The 25128-nt window shown below is 48.4% G+C and overlaps 1 protein-coding gene across 1 annotated transcript in view; it reads right to left on the minus strand.

Moving 5' to 3' along the window:
- Positions 1–20614: 20614 nt before the first annotated feature.
- Positions 20615–25128, minus strand: part of PTPRF (protein tyrosine phosphatase receptor type F) — an 84012-nt gene continuing 79498 nt past the window's right edge. The window contains exons 25-33 of the mRNA XM_055586141.1: positions 24771–24890; positions 24309–24463; positions 23948–24233; positions 23667–23845; positions 23329–23455; positions 23021–23146; positions 22618–22772; positions 22404–22539; positions 20615–22052 (exon numbers count right to left, since the gene is read on the minus strand). Coding sequence (XP_055442116.1) covers positions 21984–22052; positions 22404–22539; positions 22618–22772; positions 23021–23146; positions 23329–23455; positions 23667–23845; positions 23948–24233; positions 24309–24463; positions 24771–24890 — 1353 coding nt within the window. The 3' untranslated portion in view covers positions 20615–21983. The remainder of the gene's footprint in view (positions 22053–22403; positions 22540–22617; positions 22773–23020; positions 23147–23328; positions 23456–23666; positions 23846–23947; positions 24234–24308; positions 24464–24770; positions 24891–25128) is intronic.

Raw genomic sequence — 25128 nt, forward strand, 5'->3', positions numbered from 1 at the left:
GACTTTTTTTCTCCCTTCCATTTTTTGGCTGTGCTGCAGAGCATGTGGGATCTTAGTTCCCCAAACAGGGATTTGAACCTGTGCCCTCAGCAGTGAGAGTGTGGAGTCCTAACCACTGGACTGCCAGGGAGTTTTCCCTGTCTTCATTTTAATAGTGTCTTTTGAAGCACAAGAGTTATTAATTTTGATGAAGTCTCATTTATCAATTTTTTCTTGTATGAATTGTGCTTATGGTGCATTGACACTAACATTTATTTAGTTCTGTTCTGCCTCCAAAATTTATCCATAACCCAGCACTTTCCTCCACCTCCATTGTGACCACCTGATCCAAGCCACCATCATCTGTAGCCTGATCAGCATAATTCTTGCTTCTCCCAGGCCCCTTGCTGTCTGCTCACCACAGCAGGCAGAGTGATTCTTTAATACTAGATGCCAGATCAAGTTACTCCTCTTAAAACCATCAAATGATTTCTCATCTAATTCTGGAGGGAAGCCAAGTCCTCATAATGGCCTGCAGGCTCCCCCCACCCTCAACCCTGTGTCATCCCCTCCCTCCTTCACTGTTCCACTTCCCTATCCCCTCAAATCCGAATGGCTTGTTCCCTCACCTCCTTTAGGGCCTTGCTGACATATCACCTCCTCACTGAAGCCTTCCGGGACCACCACTACATGCTTTATTTAGTGTTCTGTTGTTCAACTCTCCCCATTAGAATACCTGCCACCGTGGGGGCAGGGATCTGTGTTTTGTTCACCAAGATCCTCAGCACTTAGGACAGCCCTGGCTCTTCGCGTGTGCTCACTAAATATTATATTGAGTCAAATGGTATTTCTGAAGTTTTCGTTTTCTAAAAAAACTTTTGGTTGCACTGGGTGTTCGCTGCTGCACACAGGCCTTCTCTAGTTGTGGCAAGCAGTGGTTACTCTTCGTCGCGGTGCACGGGGTTTTCACGGTGGTGGCTTCTCTTGTTGCAGGGCACAGGCTGCAGGATGCAGGGGCTTCAGTAGTTGTGGCTCTCAGGCGCTAGAGCACAAGCTCAATAGCTGTGGCGTACAGGCTTCCCAGGTGGTACAGTGGTAAAGAATCCACCTGCCAAAGCAGGGGATCAGAGAGACTCACATTTGATTCCTGAGTCAGGAAGATTCCCTGGAGTAGGAAATGGCAACCCACTCCAGTATTCTTGCCTGGAAAATCCCATGGAGAGAGGAGTTTGGCACTCCATGGGGTCACTCAGACTCAGACATGACTGAGCACACAGCATGCACACAGCACATGGGTTTAGCTGCTCTGCCGCGTGTAGAATCTTCCGACACCTGCATTGGCAGGTGGATTCTTCGCCACTGGATCACCAAGGAAGTCTGGGATTTTATCCTCAGGATGAATTTTTGAAGAAGTCATTATTACCATCCCCATTTTATTTATTTTTATTTTTCTAGACTTCTTTGTGCGGGCCATTTAAAAAATGTTAATTTATTTTTAATTGGAGGATAACTGCTTTACAATAATATTGTGTTGGTTTCTGCCATATACTAACATGAATCAGCCATAGGTATACATATGTCCCCTCCCTCTTGAGCCTCCCTCCCGCGCCAACCCACCCCTCTAGGTTGTCACAGATCACAAGGTTTGAGCTCTCTGTGACAGTGTTAGTCACTCAGTCACATCTGACTCTTTGTGACCCCATGGGCTGTGCCTGCCAGGCTCCTCTGTCTGTGGAATTCTCCAGGCAAGAATGCTGGGTGGGTAACCGTTCCCTTCTTCAAGGTCTTCCTGACTCAGGGATTGAACCTGGGTCTCCTGAATTGCAGGCAGATTCTTAAGCCGGTGTCATACAGCAAATTCCCACTGGCCATCTATTTTACATAAGATAATGTGTATGTTTCAGTGCTACTCTCCAGTTTATCCCAGCCGGTCCTTCCCCCACTGCCTTTTATGTGGACTCTTTTTAAAGTCTATTGGATTTGTTACAATATTGTTTCTGTTGTTTACCTTCTAGTTTTTTGGTCCTGAGGCACTTGAGATCTTAGCACCCTGACCACAGGTGGGACCTACACACCTTGCATTGGAAGGTGAAGCTTTAAGGATTGGGGAAGTCTCACCATCCCCATGTTATAGCTGAGGAAACTAGAAGGCAGGGAAGTTGTTCAGTCACTTAGTCATGTCTGACTCTTTGTAACTGCATACACTGCAGCACGCCAGGCTTCCCTGTCCTCCATTATCTCCCAGAGCTTTCTCAAACTCATGTCCATCGAGTTGGTGATGCCATCCAACCATCTCATCCTCTGTCGTCCCCTTCTCCTCCTGCCTTCAGTCTTTCTCAGGATCAGGCTCTTTACCAGTGAATCGGCTCTTCACATCAAGTGGCCAAATTATTGGGGTTCAGCTTCAGCATCAGTCCTTCCAGTGAATATTCAGGATTGATTTCCTTTAGGATCGACTGGTTTGATCTCCTTGCAGTCCACGGGACTCTCAAGAGTCTTCTCCAGCACTACAGTTCAAAAACATCAATTCTTTGGTGTTCAGCTTTCTTTATAGTTCAACTCTCATATCTGTACATGACTACTGGAAAAACCATAGCTTTGACTAGATGGACCTTTGTTGGCAAAGTGATGTCCCTGCTTTTTAATATGCTGTCTAGTTTTGTCATAGCTTTTCTTCCAAGGAGCATCTTTTCATTTCATGGCTTCAGTCACTGTCAGCAGTCATTTTGGAGCCCAAGAAAATAAAGTCTGTCACTGTTTCCATTGTTTCCCCATCTATTTGCCATGAAGTGATGGGACCAGATGCCATGATCTTCGTTGTTGTTTTTTTTTTTTTTTTAATTTTAATTTTTTTTTTTCGTTTTTTTTGATACTGAGTTTTAAGCTAGCTTTTTCACTCTCCTCTTTCACTTTCATCAAGAGGCTGTTTAGTTCCTCTTGCTTCCTGTCATGAGGGTGGTGTCATCTGCATATCAGAGGCTATTGATATTTCTCCTGGCAATCTTGATTCCAGCTTGTGCTTCATCCAGCCCTGTATTACACATGATGTAAATAAGCAGGGTGACAATATATAGCCTTGACGTACTCCTTTCCCCGTTTGGAACCAGTCCATTGTTTCATGTCTGGTTCTAACTGTTGCTTCTTGACCTGTATACAGATTTCTCAGGAGGCAGGTAAAGTGGTCCAGTATTCCTATCTCTTTAAGAATTTTCTATAGTTTGTTGTGATCCACATAGTCAAAGGCTTTAGCACAGTCAATGAAGCAGAAGTAGATGCTTTTCTGGAATTCCCATGCTTTTTCTATGATCCAGCAGATGTTGGCAGCTTGATCTGCTTCCTCTGTCTTTTCTAAACCCAGCTTGTACATCTGGAAGTTCTCGGTTCACGTACAGTTGAAGCCTAGCTTGAGGGATTTTCAGCATTACCTTGCTAGCATGTGAGATGAGGACATTGTGTGGTAGTCTGAACATTCTTTGTCATTGCCCTTCTTTGGGACTGGAATGAAAATTGACCTTTTCCAGTCCTGTGGCCACTGCTGAGTTTTTCAAATTTGCTGGCATATTCATTGTAGCACTTTAACAGCATCACCTTTTATAATTTGAAATAGCTCAGCTTGACGTTAAGTAGCCTGAAACAGACACTGAGCCTGAGGATATTTGTAAAAAAGGAGAGTGAATGATGAACTGAATGAGTAAAGGACCAGGAAGGACTACGTTTGTATGTTAATGATGCCTTTGACTTTCACCTCTGAGTCAGTAGCATTCCAATCTTTGCCTATGGACTAAGCTGCTGAATGTAAACATCTTTCTCAGGAGCTTTGGGCAAAGGGCCTGATAACTAGTTGCCCAGGAAAGAAGCCATGATCTATAAGCAACAGAAACACATTGACACAGCCTGACCTATTCAGCTTGGATCACTGGGGGGAGCTTCTGCAGCCAGGTCAGTCTAGGTATAGAGAAAGAGAATTCAGGCTCAATTCAGCCTTGCAGACAAAGTCAGTTGGAAAGACCAGTGCCTCCTAGCCTACAAAATATAAAAATACAAATATAAAAGTGCCCTGAGGCAGACACACACATACCCATAAATACACCTTGGATCTCTACATTTAACAAAAGTTTCTTTCTGGCTCTGATTCACCTTCCCGCCCAGCAGAGGATGGCTCAGCATTCCAGCAAAGGCACAGAAGCCATGGAGAGGCACAACAGGAGGTGCCCTGTGGGCCCCCTCTACATCACATTCATGCCTTTCTCCCTTGCTTCCACCAGCTCTTCTACTTGGCTTGTTTTTTGTTTGTTTGTTTTGTACCATTTTTATCTCAGGCACCAAAATATCTTCATCTCAAAGCCAAATCCCCTCCATTCCTCAAGACTTGACTCAAATTCAACCCACGTACATTCCTTGCTGTTGTTGTTTTTTGGCCGAGCAGCTTGCGGGGTCTCAGTTCCCCAGCCAGGGATTCAACCCCTGGCCCTTGGCAAGTGGAAGCTTGGAGTCCTAACCACTGGACTACCAGGGAATTCCAGTGCATTCTTTTATTTAAAGATATTTTAAATAGGACCTATTTTGTGCTTGGAGAAGGAAATGGCAACCCACTCCAGTATTCTCGCCTAGAAAATCTGAGGGACAGAAGAGCCTGACGGGCTAGAGTCCATGGGGTCACAAAGAATCAGACATAACTGAGCAACTAACACTTGTTTGTGCTGACTCTGGGGATACAAAGATAGACTGACTCTATCCCACTACTTGGACATTTGCAGGCACCTCAAACTCGGCAAAAGCAAACTCTTGATTCTCCTCTAAACCTGCTCCTCCCTCATTCTTGAGCATTTCAGTAAAAGCACCAGTCTCTATCCAGGTGTACAGAGTCTGTGTTGATTCTTCACCCTTGCAGCCCACATCCAATCCTATTGACCTGACTTTCAAAACTCTGTCCTGATCCCTATTCCTCTTACCTCCCTGGCTCTACCGTCCCATTTCAAGCCATATCACATCTCTCCTGGACCCCAGCAACCACTGCCCCTTTCAATCTGTTCTCCACACAGCAGCCGGGGTGATCTTTCTAAAAAGCAAATCTGAATTCACAACTCTATTGAGAACCCTTTAAAAGCTCCCTGTGCCTTCACCATGAACTCCAAGCCCCCTGCCATGACCTACCAGGCCCTGAGTGATGTGGCAACTGGCCACTCTCCACCCCGTCCTGCCCCACTGTCCCTCGCTCTCTGGGCTCCAGCCATACAGGCCTTTGTTCTGTTTTTCTAAAACACTCATTAAAGGCACTGTACTCCCTGCTGCCTCAGGACATCTGTTGTTCAGTCACTAAGTCTTGTCTGACTCTTTGCAACTTCATGGACTACAGCATTCCAGGCCTCCTTGTCCCTCACTATCTCCCAGAGTTTGCCCAAGTTCATGTCCATTGAATAGGTGATGCTATCCAACCATCCCATCCTCTGCCACGCTCTTCTCCTTTTGCCTTCAGTCTTTCCCAGCATCAGGGTCTTTTCCACTGAGTCAGCTCTTCCTATCAGATGACCAAAGTACTGGACCTTCAGCTTCAGCATCAGTACTTGCGTAGAATTTTCAATGTTGATTTCCTTTATGACTGACTGATGTGATCTCCTTGCTGTCCAAGGGACTCTCAAGAGTCTTCAATACCACAGTTCAAAAGCTTGATCAATTCTTCAGTGCTCAGCCTTCTTCATGGTCCAACACTTGCATCTGTACATGACCACTGGAAAGACCATAATTTTGACTATATGGACTTTTGTCAGCAAAGTGAGATCTTTGCTCTTTAATACGCTGTTTAGGTTTTAATTCAGTTCAGTTCAGTTCAGTTCAGTCGCTCAGTCGTGTCCTACTCTTTGTGACCCCATGAACTGCAGCACGCCAGGCTTCCCTGTCCATCACCAACTCCCGGAGTTCACCCAAACCCATGTCCATCGAGTCAGTGATGCCATCCAGCCATCTCATCCTCTGTTGTCCCCTTCTCCTTCTGCCCCCAATCCCTCCCAGCATCAGAGTCTTTTCCAATGAGTCAACTCTTCGCATGAGGTGGCCAAAGCATTGGAGTTTCAGCTTTAGCATCAGTCCTTCCAATGAACACCCAGGACTGATCTCCTTTAGAATGTATTGGTTGGATCTCCTTGCAGTCCAAGGGACTCTCAAGAGTCTTCTCCAACACCACAGTTCAAAAGCATCAATTCTTCAGTGCTCAGCTTTCTACACAGTCCAACTCTCACATCCATACATGACCACTGGAAAAACCATAGCCTTGACTAGACGGACTTTTGTTGGCAAAGTAACGTCTCTGCTTTTGAATATGCTATCTAGGTTGGTCATAACTTTCCTTCCAAGGAGTAAGCGTCTTTTAATTTCATGGCTGCAATCACCATCTGCAGTGATTTTGGAGCCCCCAAAAATAAAGTCTGACACTGTTTCCGCTGTTTCCCCATCTATTTGCCATGAAGTGATGAGACCAGATGCCATGATCTTAGTTTTCTGCATGTTGAGCTTTAAGTCAACTTTTTCACTCTCCTCTTTCACTTTCATCAAGAGGCTTTTGAATTCCTCTTCACTTTCTGCCATAAGGGTGGTGTCATCTGCATATCCGAGGTTATTGATATTTCTCCCAGAAATCTTGATTCCAGCTTGTGCTTCTTCCAGCCCAGCATTTCTCATAATGTACTCTGCATAGAAGTTAAATAAGCAGGGTGACAATATACAGCCTTGACGTACTCCTTTTCCTATTTGGAACCAGTCTGTTGTTGCATGTCCAGTTCTAACTGTTGCTTCCTGACCTGCATACAGATTTCTCAGGAGGCAGGTCAGGTGGTCTGGTATTCCCATCTCTTTCAGAATTTTCCACAGTTTATTGTGATCCACACAGTCAAAGGCTTTGGCATAGTCAATAAAACAGAAATAGATGTTTTTCTGGAACTCTCTTGCTTTTTCCATGATCCAGCAGATGTTGGCAATTTGATCTCTGGTTCCCCTGCCTTTTCAAAAACCAGGTTGAACATCTGGAAGTTCACGGTTCATGTATTGCTGAAGCCTGGCTTGTAGAATTCTGAGCATTACTTTACTAGCGTGTGAGATGAGTGTAATTGTGTGATAGTTTGAGCATTCTTTGGCATTGCCTTTCTTTGGGATTGGAATGAAAACTGACCTTTTCCAGTCCTGTGGCCACTGCTGAGTTTTCCAAATTGCTGGCATATTGAGTGCAGCACTTTCATAGCATCATCTTTCAGGATTTAGAATAGCTCAACTGGAATTCTATCACCTCCACTAGCTTTGTTCATAGTGATGCTTTCTAAGGCCCACTTGACTTCACATTCCAGGATGTCTGGCTCTAGGTGAGTGAACACACCATCGTGATTATCTTGGTTGTGAAGATCTTTTTTGTACAGTTCTTCTGTGTATTCTTGCCACCTCTTCTTAATATCTTCTGCTTCTGTTAGGTCCATACCATTTCTGTGTTTAGGTTTACTAAAGACTATCTCCTCACAGAAGCCTCTCTGACTCCCAGTCTGGTTCTGTGTTGTTCTCCTTGCTTTAGGCACTTTTCCTGGAGAGTATCTAGGAGAGTTTGTAATTACATAAGTGCGTTAAGATCTCTGTGACTGATGTCTGTTTCCCAACATACAGCGAAGCCTCTAAGGGAAGGGACTTTTGTACACTCCAGGAATATGAAACCACACAGGTTGCGCTTTGTATAATGCTTAAGCGTTCAGGCTCAGGAGTCACACAGATCCGGGTTCAAATTTAGATTCAACTTCTCTTGTAGCTGTGTGGCTTAGGGTGAGTTGCTTGACCTCTCTGAATCTTAGTCTCCAGCTGCAAAAGGAGATACTGATATGAGCTACTCTACAAGACCGTTGGAAGAATTCAATCTCAACAATGTAGGTAAAGTGGTTGGCACTTAAGTGGTGAGTGGTGCTAGCAGGCATTATTACAGCACAGCATAGATGTATGCCATGTATTTTTTGGATTTAAATCTTTGGGACCACGTAGGAGCTCAGATGGGAGGAACTGCAGAGGCTGCCCTGAAAATGTGCCCGAGGGGAGGCTAGAGGGGGCCATCCCTGGAAAGAGGACTGGGACGCAAGGTCTTTGTGGGGGCTGATTGAGGAGTCTGCTTCTGGGGCCAAAAACCTCATCGCAGGTCAAAGTCCAGTCCAGGTCCTGGTTGATCCTTCTTTCTTTCTTTGTTTTAAAACCTTTATTTTTGGCTGCACTGGGTCTCTGTTGCTCTGTACAGACTTTCTCTCATTGCGGCGAGCGGGGGCTACTCTTCACTGTGGTGCTCAGGCTTCTCACTGTAGTGGCGTCTCTTGTTGCAGAGCACAGGCTCTAGGGTGCGTGGGCTCTGCTGCTCCATGGCATGTGGACTCTTCCAAGGCCAGGGATCAAACCTGTGTCCCCTGCACTGGCAGGTGGGTTCTTAACCACTGACCATGAAGAAAGTCCTGTTTCTTCTTTCCTTAAGAGCTATTGTTCCTTGGTATATCTCCATATGAGCCATTCCTTCCATCGGGGTGGGGCATGGGGAGACAAGCAGTTCATCAGGGAGAGGGTAGAGTTTGGGGTGGTGGATGCTGACCCCACCCTAGATGAGGAGGTTGAGGGTGGGAAGACCCTCTAGTGTCTGACTAGGGTCTGTGCCTAGGGTGAGAGGGGAAAGGAAGGGAAGGGCCTCAGAAGAGCTGGGAGAAGAGATTCTAAAGGTTGGTATTCTGGCAGCCCAGCTGTGTTGTCGTTCAGTCGCCCAGTCGTGTCTGACTCTTTGCAACCCCATGGACTGCAGCATGCCAGGCCTCCCTGTCCCTCACCATCTCCCGAAGTTTGCCCAAGTTCATGTTCATTGCTTGGGTGATGCCATCCAGCCATCTCATCCTCTGACACCCTCTTCTCCTTCTGCCCTCATTCTTTCCCAGCATCAGGGACTTTTCCAATGAGTCATCTGTTCGCATCAGATGACCAAAATACTGGAGCTTCAGCTTCAGCATCAGTCCTTCCAGTGAATGTTTAGGGTTGATCTCCCTTAAGATTGACTGGTTTGATCTCCTTGCTGTCCAAGGGACTTTCAGGAGCCTTGTCCAGCACCACAGTTCAAAGGCATCAATTCTTTGGTGCTCAGCCTTCTTTACAGTCTAGGTTTCACTATCATACGTTACCACTGGGAAGACCATAACCTTGACTATACGGACCTTTGTCAGCAGAGTAATGTCTCTGCTTTTCAACACACTGTCTCGGTTTGTCATTGCTTTCCTGCCAAGAAGCAATTGTCTTCTGATTTCATGGCTGCAGTCACTGTCCAGTGATTTTGGAGCCCAAGAAGAAAAAATCTGTCACTATTTCCACCTTTTCCCCTTCTATTTGTCATGCAGTAATGGGGACGGATGCCATGATCTTAGTTTTTTTAATATTTAGTCTTAAGTCAGCTCTTTCATTCTCCTCCTTCACCCTCATCAAGAGGCTCTTTAGTTCTTCCTCACTTTCTGCCATTAGAGTGGTATCATCTGCATATCTGAGGTTGTTGATGTTTCTCCCGCCTATCTTGATTCCAGCTTGTAACTCATCCAGCCCAGCATTTCTCATGATGTGCTCAGCATATAGGTTAAACAAACAGGGTGACAGCAGACAGCCCTGTCGTACTTTTCTTTTTTTTTTTTTTCTCATACTTTTTTCTTGATCTTGAACCAATCAGTTGTTCCATACAGGGTTCTAACTATTGCTTTTTGACCCACATAAAGGTTTCTTGGGAGACAGGTAAGATGGTCTGGTATTCCTATCTCTTTAAGAGCTTTCTACACTTTATTATGATCCACACAATCAAAGGCTTTAGCGTAGGCGATGAAACAGAGATAGATGTTTTTTCTGAAATTCCCTTGCTTTCTCTGTAATCCAGTGAATGTTGGCAATTTGATCTCTAGTTTCGCTTCCTTTTCTAAAGCCAGCTTGGACATCTGGAATTTCTTGGTTCACATAATGCTGAAGCCTAGCATGTAAGATTTTAAGCATGACCTTACTAGCAAGGGAGATGATTGCAATCACCCAATGGTTAGCACATTCTTTGGTACTACCCTCCTTGGGGATTGGGATGAGGATTGACCTTTTCCAGTCCTGTGGCCACTGCTGGGTCTTCCAGATTTGCCGACATAATGAATGCCAAATCTTGATGGCATCATCCTTTCGGGATTTGAATAGTTCTGCTCAAATTTCATCCAGTGGCTTTATTAACATAATCTGCCCAACAATCAGATTTTCATCCTGCCTCAGGGCCAGGTCAAACTCCTCCCACTTTATCCTTTTTGTTTTTCAGTCTGTCAGTCATGTCTAACTCTTTGCAGCCCATGGACTGCAGCACACCAGGCTTGCCTGTCCTTTACTATCTCTTAGAGTTTGCTCAAACTCATATTCATTGAGTCGATGATGCCATCCAAGCATCTCATCCTCTGTCACCTCCTTCTCCTCCTGCCTTCAGTCTTTCCTAGCATCAGGGTCTTTTCCAATAAGTTGGCTCTTCACATCAAGTGGCCAAAATATTGGAGCTTCAGCCTCAGCATCAGATCTTCCAGTGAATATTCAGGGTTGACTTCCTTTAGGATTGATTAGTTTGATCTCCTTGCTGTCCAAGGAACTCTCAACAGTCTTCTCCAGCACCACAGTTCAAAAGCATCAGCTCTTCAGTGCTCAGCCTTCTGGGTGGTCCAACTCTCACATCTGTACATGACTGCTGGGAAGACCATAGCTTTGACTGGATATACCTTTGTTGGCAAAGTGATGTCTCTGTTTTTTAATACACTGTCTAGATTTGTCATAGCTTTTCTTCCAAGGAATAAGCGTCTTTTAATTTCATGGCTGTAGTCACCATCCGCAGTGATTTTGGAGCCCCCCAAAATAAAGTCTGCCACTGTTTCTTTTCCTCCCATCAATTTGCCATGAAGTTATGAGACTGGATGCTATGATCTTAGTTTTTTGAATGTTGAATTTCAAGCCAGCTTTTTCACTCTCCTCTTTCACCTTCATCAAGAGACTCTTTAGTTTCTCTTCACTTTCTACCATTATGGTGGTATCTTCTGCATATCTGACATTATTGATATTTCTCTGGGCAAACTTGATTCCAGCTTGTGATTCATCCAGCCTGGTATTTTGTGTGATGTACTCTGCATATAAGTTAAATAAGCAGAGTGACAATATCCACCCTTGACATACTCTTTTCCCAATCTTGAACCAGTCTGTTGTTATCCTTTTGTGTGCTAAATCACTTCAGTGGTATCTGACTCTTTGCAACCCTATAGACTGTAACCTTCCAGGCTCCTCTGTACATGGGATTCTCTAGGGGATACTGGAGAATACAAGATACAAGAATACTGGAGTAGGTAGCCATTTCCTTCTCCAGGGGATCTTCTCGACCCAGGGATTTAACCCACATCTCTTATGCCTCCTGCATTGGGTGGTCAGTTTCTTTACCACTAACACAAACTAGTAAGCCCTGTTATCCTTTTAACAAACATTTATTGAGTCCCTCCTTTAGGCTGGGAGGCAAGGGTCCTTATCTTCAAAAAGTTCACAGTCCAGTGGAGGAGACAGATGAATCACACAATAATTATAATGCCAATTTGCATTTAATTTCTCCACCACTGCCTACATAATTTCTTCCCCCCCCCCCCCCATCTTAGTATGGGAATAGCTGAAGAAGCAAGAATAATATCAGCACAGTGATATGATTACTGGATCCACAGCACAGCTGGATGTGAGGCTGTCTGGTCGAGGGTGGGGAAGATAGGGGCCAAAGAGGATTCTGTGAGGATTTGTCCTGGCTCAGGTGTGCCAGGAAGGGCATCTAGGCACCTCCCACCACAGCCTCTGCATTTGTCTACCATGGACACATTCTCATAAAGAAAGTGCCCATCAGAGGGAGAGGAACTAGAAAATGCATTTGCAACAGGGACCATAGAGGGGCAGGCCCTGGGGCAGGCCGAAGGGCTTCACCCATGTTTGTGAGGGGCATCCTCCCTAGAGTAGGGGTGTCTTCTGCTTTAAAGAAACATGCACTCCTTTCATCATCCTCCCAAGGGCCGGGCCGCACCCCCAAAAATAGCCACTCCCAGGCAGCTGCCATGTTCTACACCAGAACTGCCCCTGAGAGGACCAAATGACAGAGCCAGCAGACACCTTAGGGATGTCACTGAATCTGGGCCTCAAAATGTCCCCACTCAATGCAGAGAACAAAGGCCATGGGGATGCGGCCTCAGCCCTCATGAATCTGACAACCTGATTGTGGCGCCATAGACCAGGTGCCTATGCTATTGGGACCCCTAACCATTCCTGTTGGAGAAGGAAATGGCAACCCACTCCAGTGTTCTTGCCTGGAGAACCCCAGGGACGGGGGAGCCTGGTGGGCTGTCATCTCTGGGGTCGCACAGAGTCGGACACGACTGAAGCGACTTAGCACCAGCAGCAGCAACCATTCCTGGGAAGGCTTCCTGGAAGAGATGACGTCCTGACCTCAGGAGGCCTGGGGCTAGAAGGCAGTCAGCGAGGTGGTGGGCTGAGTTTCCAGGCAAAGGTACGGAACGATGTGTGAAAATATGGGAGAGAACTAGGCACCCGAGGGAAATACACTTCATTGCCCTGGAGTGACAGGGCAGATCCAACAGGATCTTGTAGCCTTTAAGGAACTGGGTTACATTCAGGACTTTCCTGGTGGTCCAGTGGTTAAGACTGCACTGCCAACGCTGGGGCCTTGGGAAATTGGATTACAGGGCTTTCCTGATGGCACAAATGGTAAAGAATCTGCCTGCAGTGTGGGAAACCCAGGTTTGATCCCTGGGTCAGAAAGATCACCTGGAGAGGGGGATGGTTATCCACCCCAGTATTCTTGCCTGGAAAATCCCATGTACAGAGGAGCCTGGTAGGCTGCAGTCCATGGGGTCGCTAAAAGTAGGACATGACTGAGCGACTTCACTTTCACTTTTCACTTTCATGCATTGGAGAAGGGAATGGCAACCCACTCCAGTGTTCTTGCCTGGAGAATCCCAGGGACGGCGGAGTCTGGTGGGCTGCCGTCTATGGGGTCGCACAGAGTCAGACACGACTGAAGCGACTTAGCAGCAGCAGCATTCTTGCCTGGAGAATTCCATGGACAGAGGAGCCTGGCGGGCTACAGTTCATAGATTTGCAAAGAGTTAGACAAGACTGAGTGAGTAACATTTTCACTTTCAGAATAGTTCTAAGGAGGGTTGACAAGATCAGATTTGCTCTTTGGGAGATGTGCTGTTTGGAGAATGAATGGGAGAACCATCCAGGGAGGGGGCAGATCTAATCTGTCCTGCCAGTGGGTGGAGGACCCTCATTTGTCCTGGAGTTCCCAGAACCTTTTCTATGTTCTTGGCCCCAACTACTAGCATGGGAAAAATAGTATGGAGATTCCTTTTTTACAGTTGAAGTCCATAAAGGTGTGTGTGTGTGTGTGTGTGTGTGTGTGTGTGTGTGTGTGCGCGCGCGCGCGTGCGCACTGGGGTGGGGATGGGGAGTTGCTGCGAACAACAATAATAAAAACAAACAGAAAACCAAACAGAGAGCATCACCACCTGGAAAAATCACTGCTAACATTTTAGTGTATATCTTTGCCTGTGCTTTTTTCTTTTACACATGCCCTAAGAAACTGTCAAAATACAAATTCTGATTCAGTAGGTCTAGGGTGGGGCCTGAGCTTCATTTTCTAAAATGCTCCCAAGTGATGTATATACTGATGGTCTCCAAATTCACTTGAGCCAGGCTATAGGCTATGTTTGCATTTGTCTATTTTGGGTTGTTTTTAACTTTTCAGTATTATAAGCAATGCTGCCATGAATCTTTGCCTATAGATTTTTTAAAAATGTTTGTATGATCGTTTCCTTTATATACATTCCTAAAATTGTATCACTGAATCAAAGGCAAAGCATATTTTACAGCCTTTGATAGACAAGGCAAATATTCCCCCTAAAAAGACAGAAGCTGATTATATCCCTACTAGCAATATGCATGTGTGTGCTAAGCTGCTTCAGTCATGTCTGACTCTTTGCAACCCTATGGACTGTAGCCCACCAGGCTCCTTTGTCCATGGGAGTCTCAGGGAAGAATACTGGAGTGGGTTGCCATGCCCTCTTCCAGATCTTCCGGGCCCCAAGGAGTCTCGAACCAGAGTCTCTTAGGTGACCTGCATTGGCAGGTGGGTTCTTTACCACCAGCGCCACCTAGGTGTTCAAATCCCCACTGCATATTAGCATATTTTTGTCCATTGATTGTCGCACACTAGTACCTCCCTGTTCCTTCGATTGTACTTCTTTGATTAATAGTGAGGCTGAGTATTTTCCCCTATTTTATTGGAATTTGTGTATTTTCCTTTGTAAATTGCCTATTTGTGTCCATGCCTGTTTTTCTATTAGGGTGTTTACTTTTGTTCTTATTGATTTGAAAGGTTTAGATTTAACCCCTTGATTGTTACAAAGGTTTTGCAATGTGTGCCTGAGAAACCCTGGTATTTAAATAAAGCTGGAGTGAAAGGTTCAAGGAGAGATGAACCAAGAACTGAAGAAGAGCGTTAACATCTAAAGCGCTGGGCTGTGGACCCTGGGGATGCTAACTGCCTGCACTGCCTGTCTTACAGCCCCCTTTCTAGAAGCTGGGATGGCTGCACACATCTGATAGTGTTTCCTCCCTCTCAGCAGGGCTGGATGGGCAAGCTTACTTTTGACCTTAAATTTTAGGCTTAATTTAGAGTCCAATCTTTCTTTTATATTAACATATATTCTTCAGATACATTGTTGTCAGTTTTATCAATAAAATCTGCAATAAGAATTGAGGATGGAGTTTTCAAAAAATAATTTAATATCTAGTAGAGGAAAAACAGGGACTGGCACTAATTATTATTATTTTTTTGCACTAATTAGTTTTAATAAAAAATATAATGATGGGGGACTAGCTAGCTGTGTCAGATAATGAAACAAAGTCACGCAAGTTAAATGAGTAGTTCTGGCTTAGACTAGATGAACAGACAAGTGAAACAAACTTCAGGCCCAGAGTACAGAGTATAGACTCTGTACTTTTAATAACTTCAAATGTGATAAAAAGGAGGCATTACCAATCAGGACAGGGAGAAAGGTGACCTAAACAAATAAGTATTTTTGGGGAAACCCCCAATTTAGATACTCATATTAGCTACACTCCAAAGGATTTTCAAACAGAAAAATTCTGAAAGGTAGTAAGTAGATGAACTCAGATTGATGGATAAACCAGGGCTGAGAAAAGCACAAGCCCAAGATCCCTGAGTCAAGGGTCATTCTTCCCAAGTGAAGCCTGAACTGGGTTTAAGTTCAGAATTTACAATTAAAAAAATCAAATTGGTGATCAAGCAAATACCAAGGTAACTTGATAAAGAAACCTGTTAGCAAAGCATCAACAGTGATATATAACCCTCCTCCTTCAACAACTGGTTCATACAGTACTAGAAACAATAGCTTTAAAAGTTTCTGGAAACTTTTTTTTTTTTGGCCTCATTGTAAAGCATGCGGGATCTTAGGTCCCAGACTAGGGATTGAACTCACAACTCACGCTCCCCTGCTCTGGAAGTGCAGAGTCTTAACCAGTGATATCCCCAGGGATATCACTTAGCCAGGGATAGCCCCAATTTTTTTTTTTTATAATAAAGAAGCCCATGCCAGACAAAGTTAAAACTGAGAGTGAATGTAAGAAAAAGATATTTTTAGGAATACAGTAATCAGAAAGTTTATAATCCTATGAGAAAAAATTTGTCAGAGGTAGTCTACCAAGGTAAAGAAAAAGGCTCAAAATGCTGTATAAGAAACTGTGGGAGTGGAGTATGCTCCAGAAGGGAAGGAAATAAAGAAAAAAGTAGAGACTTATTTGAAATTAATGCTTGAAAGATTTTTCATAAACATCCAGTTAAAATGTTTATAGGTTTTTGATATTTAGGATCAGACAATTATACCAACAGATCTACTACTACTACTACTAAGTCGCTTCAGTCGTGTCCAACTCTGTGCGACCCCACAGACGGCAGCCCACCAGGCTCCGCCTTCCCTGGGATTCTCCAGGCAAGAACACTGGAGTGGGTTGCCATTTCCTTCTCCGATGCATGAAAGTGAAAAGTGAAAGTGAAGTCACTCAGTTGTGTCCGACTCTTCGCAATCCCATAGACTGCGGCCTACCAGGCTCCTCCATTCATGGGATTTTCCAGGCAAGAGTACTGGAGTGGGGTGCCACTGCCTTCTCCACCAACAGATCAGAAAATATTATAAACCTTGACAATGAGAAATAAAAAAATGGTAGTTGGAGGAGGGAGAATCAAGGAGAGTAAGCTAATTTTCTCATTCTTCATAGAGGGTAATCAAAAGGATGATAAATCAGGAAATAAATATTTAAATATATTGTTTAGTCATGAGAGAGCTTGTAAAGAATGAAGAGAGATATATAACAAAATCAAGAGGAACAGGTGGGAGTTCACCTAAATTGACCGAATTGCACAGGTTTTATTGTGAGGGCTCATCAGGTGTCAGAGAAGGCGATGGCACCCCACTCCAGCACTCTTGCCTGGAAAATCCCATGGACGGAGGAGCCTGGTAGGCCGCAGTCCATGGGGTCGCCAAGAGTCGGACATGACTGAGCGACTTCACTTTCCCTTTTCACTTTCATGCACTGGAGAAGGAAACGGCAAGCCACTCCAGTGTTCTTGCCTGGAGAGTCCCAGGGACGGGGGAGCCTGGCAGGCTGCCGTCTCTGGGGTCACACAGAGTCAGACATGACTGAAGCGACTCAGCAGCAGCAGCAGCAGCACCAAGTGTGCTACTATGCAGCTTACTGTGGAAGATGTACCGCTTACACCCAAACGACTAAAATCAGAAGCTCTAGGAAGTGAAACTGTTGTGGGGAGGAGGGAGGAAACCTTACCTTTGGTTTTGTGTCTTTTAAGACTGGTTGGCATGATTTAAATTATATTTATTAAAGAGAAGGTACGCATCTACTTTTCAATTTTGGCTGTATTGGGTCTTCACTGCTGTGTGCGAGCTTTCTCTAGCTGTGGTGAGCAAGGGCTACTCTTTGGTTCCTTGTGCGGGCTTTGCATTGAGGTGGCTTTTCTTGTTGTGGAGCACAGGCTCTAAGGCTCCTGGGCTCAGTAGTTGCGGCTCACGAGCTTAGCTGCTCCGTGGCATGTGGAATCTTCCCGGACTGGGGATCGAACCTGTGACCCCTGCATTGGCAGGCAGATTCTTATCCACTATAGCACCCAGAAAGTCTGTACCTACTTTTTCCTTTAATAAAAAAGCGACAATAATAACCATTAAAAAATTTTATGGCATATCCATAATAGAAGAGTATGTAGCAGTTTCAGTTCAGTCACTCAGGTAAAAACATGGAAGGAAGCTCCCACTAATATGAAAAGAGCAATTTGCAGAAAGCTATGAACAACAGGACGATAGTTCTATAAAAATAAAGTTTATACATGTTTCAAGATTCATATAAATGCCCAGAAGAATAAAGAATAAATTGGAATTCCCCCCAGGGAGTTGGGGGGCAAGGAAACGGTGGAAACTTTAATGTTTTACACTTCTATATGGAAGATTTTTGTTGTTCCAAAAAATGAAGTGTCGGGAGTTCCCTGGCAGGCCAGTGGTTAGGACTTGGCGCTTTCATTTCAGGGGCATGGGTTTGATTCCCTGGGTCAGGGAACTAAGATTCCCCCAAGAGGCATAGCATGGTGAAATAAAATGAAGTATTGGGTATACTATTTTAAAAGTTTGTCCTTTTTAAAATAGTCTTTCAGAAAATTTAGAAAATTATGAAGAAAAAAGCCACCCACACTCACAGCTTTTGGTGTAGTTCCTTCTAAATATATATATTTCTTCCTCTATGCATCTGATTCTGTCTCTAGCTGTGGACAGGGAGCAGTGGGTAAAGAGCTCTGGAGAGTCAGGCAGACCCTCCTGAAATTTCCAAACTCCTCAGCTCCTATGTACAGCTTCCCCATCTCAATAAATGGCAACTTCATCCAGCTGCTCAGACCAAAACTGTGGGGTCAACCTTGACTCGTTTCTCTCATCCAGTCCGTAAACAAATCCTCTTAGTTCTGCTTCCAAGACAGACCTGGTATCTAGCCACTGCTCACCACACCTGGATTTCTGCCAAAGTCCTCCCAATGGCTTAGAAGCTGCCCCATTTCCTCTCCAACCTCATCTTCCACTGCTCTCCCATCCCCTACTCACGGTGTCACGGCCACAAGTGCCTCAACCCAGGAGGCACATTCCCGCCCAGGGCCTCTGCTCCAGCTGCTCCTTCAGCCTGGATGCTCATTTCAAAGACGTTCAGGCCAATCTATCACCAGCTTTGTCTTTCCTCAAATCCCATCTTTTCAACCTGCTTCCTCCTACCACCCTGATTATTAACCAAACCTTCCCCGTGTATCTAATCTCCTCCCTGCTTTGAGGAACCTATCGTTTTCTAACAAACTATATCCATGTATTATTTTCCGCATGCATGTTATCCTCCTGCTAAGAGGATAAACGCCACCTGGGCAGAAGTCTGTGCCCCGATGAGTAGCCCATGGCAAGTGCTCAAGTTATCTGTTGAATGAGTGAATGAGGCCTGATTTTCTCATCTACAAAATGGCCTCATAGGACCCACCCCACACATTACTGTGAGGATTACATGAAGAATACCTATTTCAAATTACTTGCACAGCAGGGTCCTGCAGCCTCAGAAACCCATGGCTGACTGTGAAGGCCTGGCCGGGGCTTGTCAGGACAGTGTCGTGGTCACGTCTGCTAACAGAATCACTCTGGTGGCAGTGCCAAGGATAGGTTGGCTGGGGCAGGGCTGGGGGCAGGCAGACCAGGGAGCAGGCATGGCAGCAGTCCAGGCAGGAGAGGGCGGGTCCCGGAAATGCAGAGAATCAAACAGGTGCAGAAGAGGCCAAAAGGGCAGGGTTTGGTGACTAGTTGTGAGGGTGAGGGAGGAAGAGAAGAGATGCCTGATCGGGGAACCTGTAGATGGGGAGCCCTGGAGCCTCGAGGAGTGGGTTGGGAGGGGGTGACAGCCAAGAGGGAGCCTGGCACCAGGCAATGGAAAGAGCAGGGGCTCTGGAACAGCCATAACCAGCTCTGGCACTGACTTGCCCTGTGTGGTCGGCCTGCTGAGTTGTTCTGAGGCTAAGTGATCATGTCCATAAAGCAGTGTATGCAGAGCCTGCCTCGTACAGTTCATATACTGCTGCTCTTCAAGTGACAATCTGATACCCACCCTCACTTGAAAGTGTTTAATGGCTCATTATTAGGAAATTTAAATTTAATATCAAGAATAATGCAATGCTGGCACTGTTTTTCTGAATGAAAAGAAATATGCCAGGCACTGAGCTAGGAGCTAGAGAAACCACGGCCACCAAAGAGACCTCTGGCAACACTGGGGGGCAGCGAAGGCCTCAAAGGCATGGTATACAGCCTCTGTTCAGCATGGTACAGACGCGCCCACCCAGCAGAGGGTCCACAACCAGCTCAAACCCCTCAGCTGCCTTCAGTCTCCTTATGTCTGTCTACCCCAGTCATGGGTGTTCTTTGTAGTCTATCATATTTGTTAGTCTGTTTCTTGCTTCCAAGCCTTTGTACAAGTTACTCTCTCCATTAGAAATGCTGTTCTCATCTTTTGAAACAAAACCTTACTTAGCCTATGTAACACTCAGAATCCAGCCTACGTCACCTCCTCCAGGAAGCCCTTCCTGATCCTGCTGCAGAGTGAGGTGCTGCCATAGGACCTCTGTGTTGGGCTCACCACAATACTCTCTATAGTCTGGTCACTGCTGATCACATGTATTTCTCTTCTCCACTTGTTCTGGACTTTGTCTGTCTTATCCCCAGAAGTTCCAAGGTTCCAACCTGGTAGGACTTATCTGATTACCAGTGGCGAGACCACTACAAATGCTGCTCTGTGTCCAGGAGCCGGATGGCCACACTGGGTCTGACACCCACACTGTGGGAATTACTAGTATCCTTCTAACCAATTTCCATATGGTCTTGGCCGCCACTGCCGCAGTTTCATTCTTTTCCTCACAGCAGGGGAAAGGGAGAGGGAGGAGGTGAAGGAGAAGCGGTTGTGGCGACCCAGACTCTGGCAGGAGTGTGCTGCCAGCCCCGGGAGCTGGGGCTCATGTCAGGGTGCTCCCTCCACACACTTGGTGGCTCAGTCTTCAGGCTCCCATCTGAAACTGGTCACCATTCTGGGAGCCCGTCTCGTCACCAGATCCTCAGGACAGTCACACTGTCTCCGGAGGAGCAGGAAATCGGCAGAACCCACCCCGAGGGACTGACAGCCCAGACTCGCATTCCAGAAAGAGCGGAGACGAGACACCCAGTTTGTAAGAAATCTGATTATTCAAATTTAATACCATCAAGAATTATGCAATGATGCTGTAGTTTTCTTAACAAATAGAAAACAGACTGTGTACAACAGTGAACTCTACAGCACTAGCGTCCACAAGGTAAAAACGAATGTCTCATTCAACATCACCAACCCTGGACTGTTGGTCTCGACAGCCTAGCTAGACCTGGGGACGCCCGTCTCGCGCCCCTCGGCTAAAACAGCTATGCACCCTTCCCGCCCCCACTTATCTACCTAGATAGTGCTGCCCAGAGAAAGAGACCCTCTCCCTGCCCCCCAGCAAGCCGAGATAATAAGGGTTGAGGATAGTACCATTGAGAGAAGTCCAGTAGTCTTGCCACATTGGTTTAGGAGGGCATCTTGAAGGAGTGGAAAAGAGAGCTCCTTGGGGGCTTTGAAGACAGCTGCAAACCAGGGAAGGAAGTCATCTGGCCCCCGCTCGGAGGACAGACGTGTGCTACCAGGCCCACTGGCCTGGACCTGAACGGCCAGCCGCACCCCTGCTTGGCCCTGAGGTGTGTGGGGCGTGGCACACACCCTGACCAGTGCCCACCGTCTCGGCCACGTGGCCAGACCCACAGCCTACCCAACACCGTGCCATCCTGCAATGCCAGACAAAAGGCAGGCTCTGTGGACCCAGAGGGAACCCCCAGGCACCCAGAGTCACCTACCCTCTCAAGGGTTTGAAGCGAGGCCAGGGGGTACCTCTCTTTTTTTCTTGGGTTTTCTCTTTTTTTTGGATTTTTGTTTTTTGTTTTTCGTCTTTGCTTTATCTTTAACCTTTGCAAAACACGATGGTGATGAGGAACGCCTGCTTCCCCAGACACATCTGTGGTTCTGGGCTGTGAATGTTACACGCACTGGAATAGACGACTGGGGGTGAGGGCTTCCCGTTTCCTCTCCCCACCACTGTCTGTGGGGCCTCAAATAAGGCTCTTACGGAAAAATGGAACAGAAATTAAACCCCCCAAATGTGTTTCCCTGCACTTGGCTGAAACAGGGTCTTGTCAGCAGGACTGGAAGGGCAGCCAGATCAGCGGTGCCTCCGCTCAGGCTGACGGCCCCGGCTCCACACACATGGGGAAGGCACGCTCCGTCCTGCAGCAGCGAAAGTCGTACCAAAGAAAAGGATCCAAAGTGAACTCAAGGAGAAAACAAACTATTCCCCCGTCCCCCACAGCAGCCCAGTCTGCAGTTAAGAATTTGCAAAAAGAAAAGTCAGAGGGAAGAGGCTATAATCCCTGTCTATAATCCCACTTAATGTATAAAAAGGGAGGCTTCGCTCCCATCCCCCCCACCCAATGAGAAGCATGAGAACCGCGGCAGCAGAACAGAGAGTTCGCAGTGGCTCCGGGGCAGGCCTAGCGGACAGAGACTGCACGGTGGCGCCTGCCTGCGGGCCCACCCCCTCGCCCAGGGCAGTTCTGGGCTCTCTGTGTGGTGTGGCAATGTTCCTGAAATGCTGTGGTCCCAACAGCATCCGTGCAGGAGGGCTGGACGATGGTCGGTATGGCTCAGAGGAGCTGAGTCCCCTCCGGAGCCCCCAGGCGGGGGTGGCGGAGGAGAGGGGGCGGTAGTTACGTTGCATAGTGGTCAAAGCTGCCGAGGTACTCCAGGGCCGCGCGGTAGCACAGCTGATACTGGTCCTACAGGACAGGGGGCCGGTCAGCATGGGCGGATACCCCCCAACATGGCCAAGAGAACATGCACTGCAGCCAACGGTTCATGGACTTGGCCTCTGCTGGCCAGGAGCAGGGGCCGGACCCAGACATCTGCTCGGGCTTCCCCCCTGCCACCCCAGTTTGCCCCTAGATTGTGTACCCCTGTAAGGACTGCCACGTGCGACCCTAGCTGGGAGCCAGGCATACCGCTGGCACCCAGCGCAACAGCTGCTGAGTGGGGAGTGTGTCCGGCTCACCCCTCCCCTGTGCCTTGGGCAACGCCACTGGCATGTGTCTGGGAGGAGCCAGCCTCAGCCTGGCCAGTGGCCTGCATACCTCCGTCTGCACCATGGCTGGGCGCTGTGTGCGCAGGGTCTTCACGGTCTGGAACATGTCAACCACGCCTTCGTAGCGCATCCGCTCGAGGACAATGCTCAACGTGATGAACACCCCAGTGCGGCCCACACCAGCACTGCCAAGGGAGAGCGCTGGGTCAGGGCTCCTGCCCCCAGGCCCCCGACCACCCAGCCCTCCGCGGGCTCAGCCCCACCTGCAGTGCACCGTGATGGGCCCGTCCTGCCCGAACTGCTCCTTGGTCTTGTGCACCTGCCCGATGAAGTCGATGAAGCCCTCGCCCGTCTTAGGCACGCCCTGCTCTGGCCAGTCTGTGAACTGGAACTGCCGGATTGTCCTCGACTGCCCATCCTGGGAGAGGTGGCAGGGCCAAGGGTCAGGGCTGGAGTGGCAGCACCCCCTGGCCAGGCAGGCAATGCATCAGCACAGGTAAGCACCCTGAAGCCATATTGGGAAACGGGCTCGCCGCCCCCACACCTTACCTTAGATTCCTACGGTTGGAGCTGGGGTACCATGCAGGCAGCCCCCACCCCAGAGGGGCTCAGGCAGTGTTATAAACATACCTTCATGCACATATACACACTCCCCTGTCCACTCACCCGGGCGTCCGTGACCTTGAACTCACGGAGAATATACTGGGGCATGTTGTACTCAGCCATCGGGTCGACGACAAAGTACTGGTATCGAGCAGAGCGCTCTGCAGGCCAGTACTGGTGGCATTTCTCCTGTGGACAGAGGGCCCGGCCCTGGGGTCAGAAGGGGAGGAGGTGGGGAAGAGAGGAGCGGGGAAGGCGAGCTCCAGGTTCCAGAGGATTTGGGAGCCGCAGGTGGTAGTAAGGGTCTGAGACTACGCTTACGGGGCCGGAAGGGAAAGGATGCGATTGAGGAAGGCTGCTGGTGTGCTCACCCTGCCCATCTCCCGAAGCCTGGTCAGCATGACGATGATGGTGGAGTTGTGCTCCCATAACATGCGCCAGAAGTCCTCGGTGCTCTCCGCCAGAGGCCCCTGCGTGGCTATGTAGGCCTTCTGCTGTCTGGGGCGGACACAAGACTGGACATGCTGGAGGTGTTGCTGCCCCGAGTCTCCCCATGGCTGCCTAGCCCCTTGGGGCCCCACTCAGATCACCCCTTCTCTAGGAAGCCCACCCAGGTCTTCCGGGCCAGCCCAACCCTGTTGTGCTCCCCACCAGCCAGGCACGGGCCCAGCTACTCAGAGGCATGGTGGGCAGTCACGAGCGTGCTGACCTATAGCCATCCAGGAAGCTGGCATTGATGTAGTCGGAGCCCTCCACGCCGCGGATGGGCTGCAGACACACACGGGTCAGTTCGTAGGGCATGATGTTCACCAGGCGGTTCTTGAACTTGTTGCAGGGCAGGTTGGCGCTGATGAAGCGGGATGTGTGGGCCTTGGAGTTGGCCAGCAACTAGCGAGAGGGGAGGGGTGGTCAGGCCGGGCTTCCTGGGGGGGGCCGTCCCCATGACCCGGTCCAGGCGCTGGAGCCAGGCAGGCCCAGCCCAGAGCCCACCTTGAACTCCAGCTCCATGGCAGTCACACTCTCCCCGGGAGGCACTTGGCCCAGCTTCTGGATGTGGGCGTAGAGGTTGCGGGCGGGCACCTCCGTGTGTCCACACGTGGCGGCCTCCAGCAGCGCCTCGTGGATGAACACGTACTGGTCCTCAGTCTGCACCATGTAGTTGCGCTGCGCCCGCATGCACGTCACGTGGCCGTAGATGTCCACTGTCTTCTCGTGCTTCATCCGCTCCAGCATGGCGTCGATGACGATGAAGCAGCCCGTGCGGCCCACGCCCGCACTGTGGGAACAGGACTCAGCCTGGGCAGAGGCCTCCCTCACCTCTGACCCAGCCCTGGTGGCAGCACCCCCTCACCTGCAGTGCACCACCATGGGGCCCGCATCCAGGGGGTTGCAAGCCTTGACCCGCCGCAGGAAGGCCAGGATGGGGGTCGGATACTCGGGGACTCCGTGGTCTGGCCAGGCCATGAACTGGAACTGACGCAGCTCCCGCTTCTCACTGGACCCACTCTGCGGAGGACAGCAGCAGAGATGGAGTGAGTGACCAAGGAGCATGCCTGCTACAGCCTGCCCCAACACCAAGGCCAGACCCCGGCTCTCCGACGGGACTCAGAAGTCATACGGAGCAGCCTGAAGGAACTCAGGTGCTGCCTCCATCCATCCCGCCCACAGCACCAGCCGGCATGGCCCGCTCACACCTCCAAGCCCTGACCTCCAACACTGGACTCCCACTCGCCCCCACTCCCCCAGCACACCACACTCAAGACCATGGTACATAGGCTCCAGGCTGGGGCCGGGCACGGGGGCAGGGCTGTACCTTGTAGAGCGCAAAGGTGCGCACAGTGTAGGTGGCCAGCTCCACTGTGTCCAGCAGGGTCACCTGGATGAGGCCGTAGGTCTCGGTGCCACGAGCTGGCCAGTACTGATCACATTTCACCTGCAGAGAGACAGCAGGGGGAGCGGGCAAGGGGGTTAGAGGGACCCAAAGGCTCAGACAGGCAGGGCCCAGGGCAGGAGCTGGTGGAAGGTCCAGCTGTGCTAGCTGCCAGGCCCCTAGCCCCCGAGATCTCAGATTCATCATGCCACCCCCTCACCAGACCAAATCAGGACCTCACACGAGGCCGCCACCCCTGCCCTTGTGAGGGGAACGAGGGACGTAATTGAAAATCATTTAT

This window comes from Bubalus kerabau, chromosome 6, assembly GCF_029407905.1.
Source record: "Bubalus kerabau isolate K-KA32 ecotype Philippines breed swamp buffalo chromosome 6, PCC_UOA_SB_1v2, whole genome shotgun sequence".
NCBI classification, from domain to species: domain Eukaryota; kingdom Metazoa; phylum Chordata; class Mammalia; order Artiodactyla; family Bovidae; genus Bubalus; species Bubalus kerabau.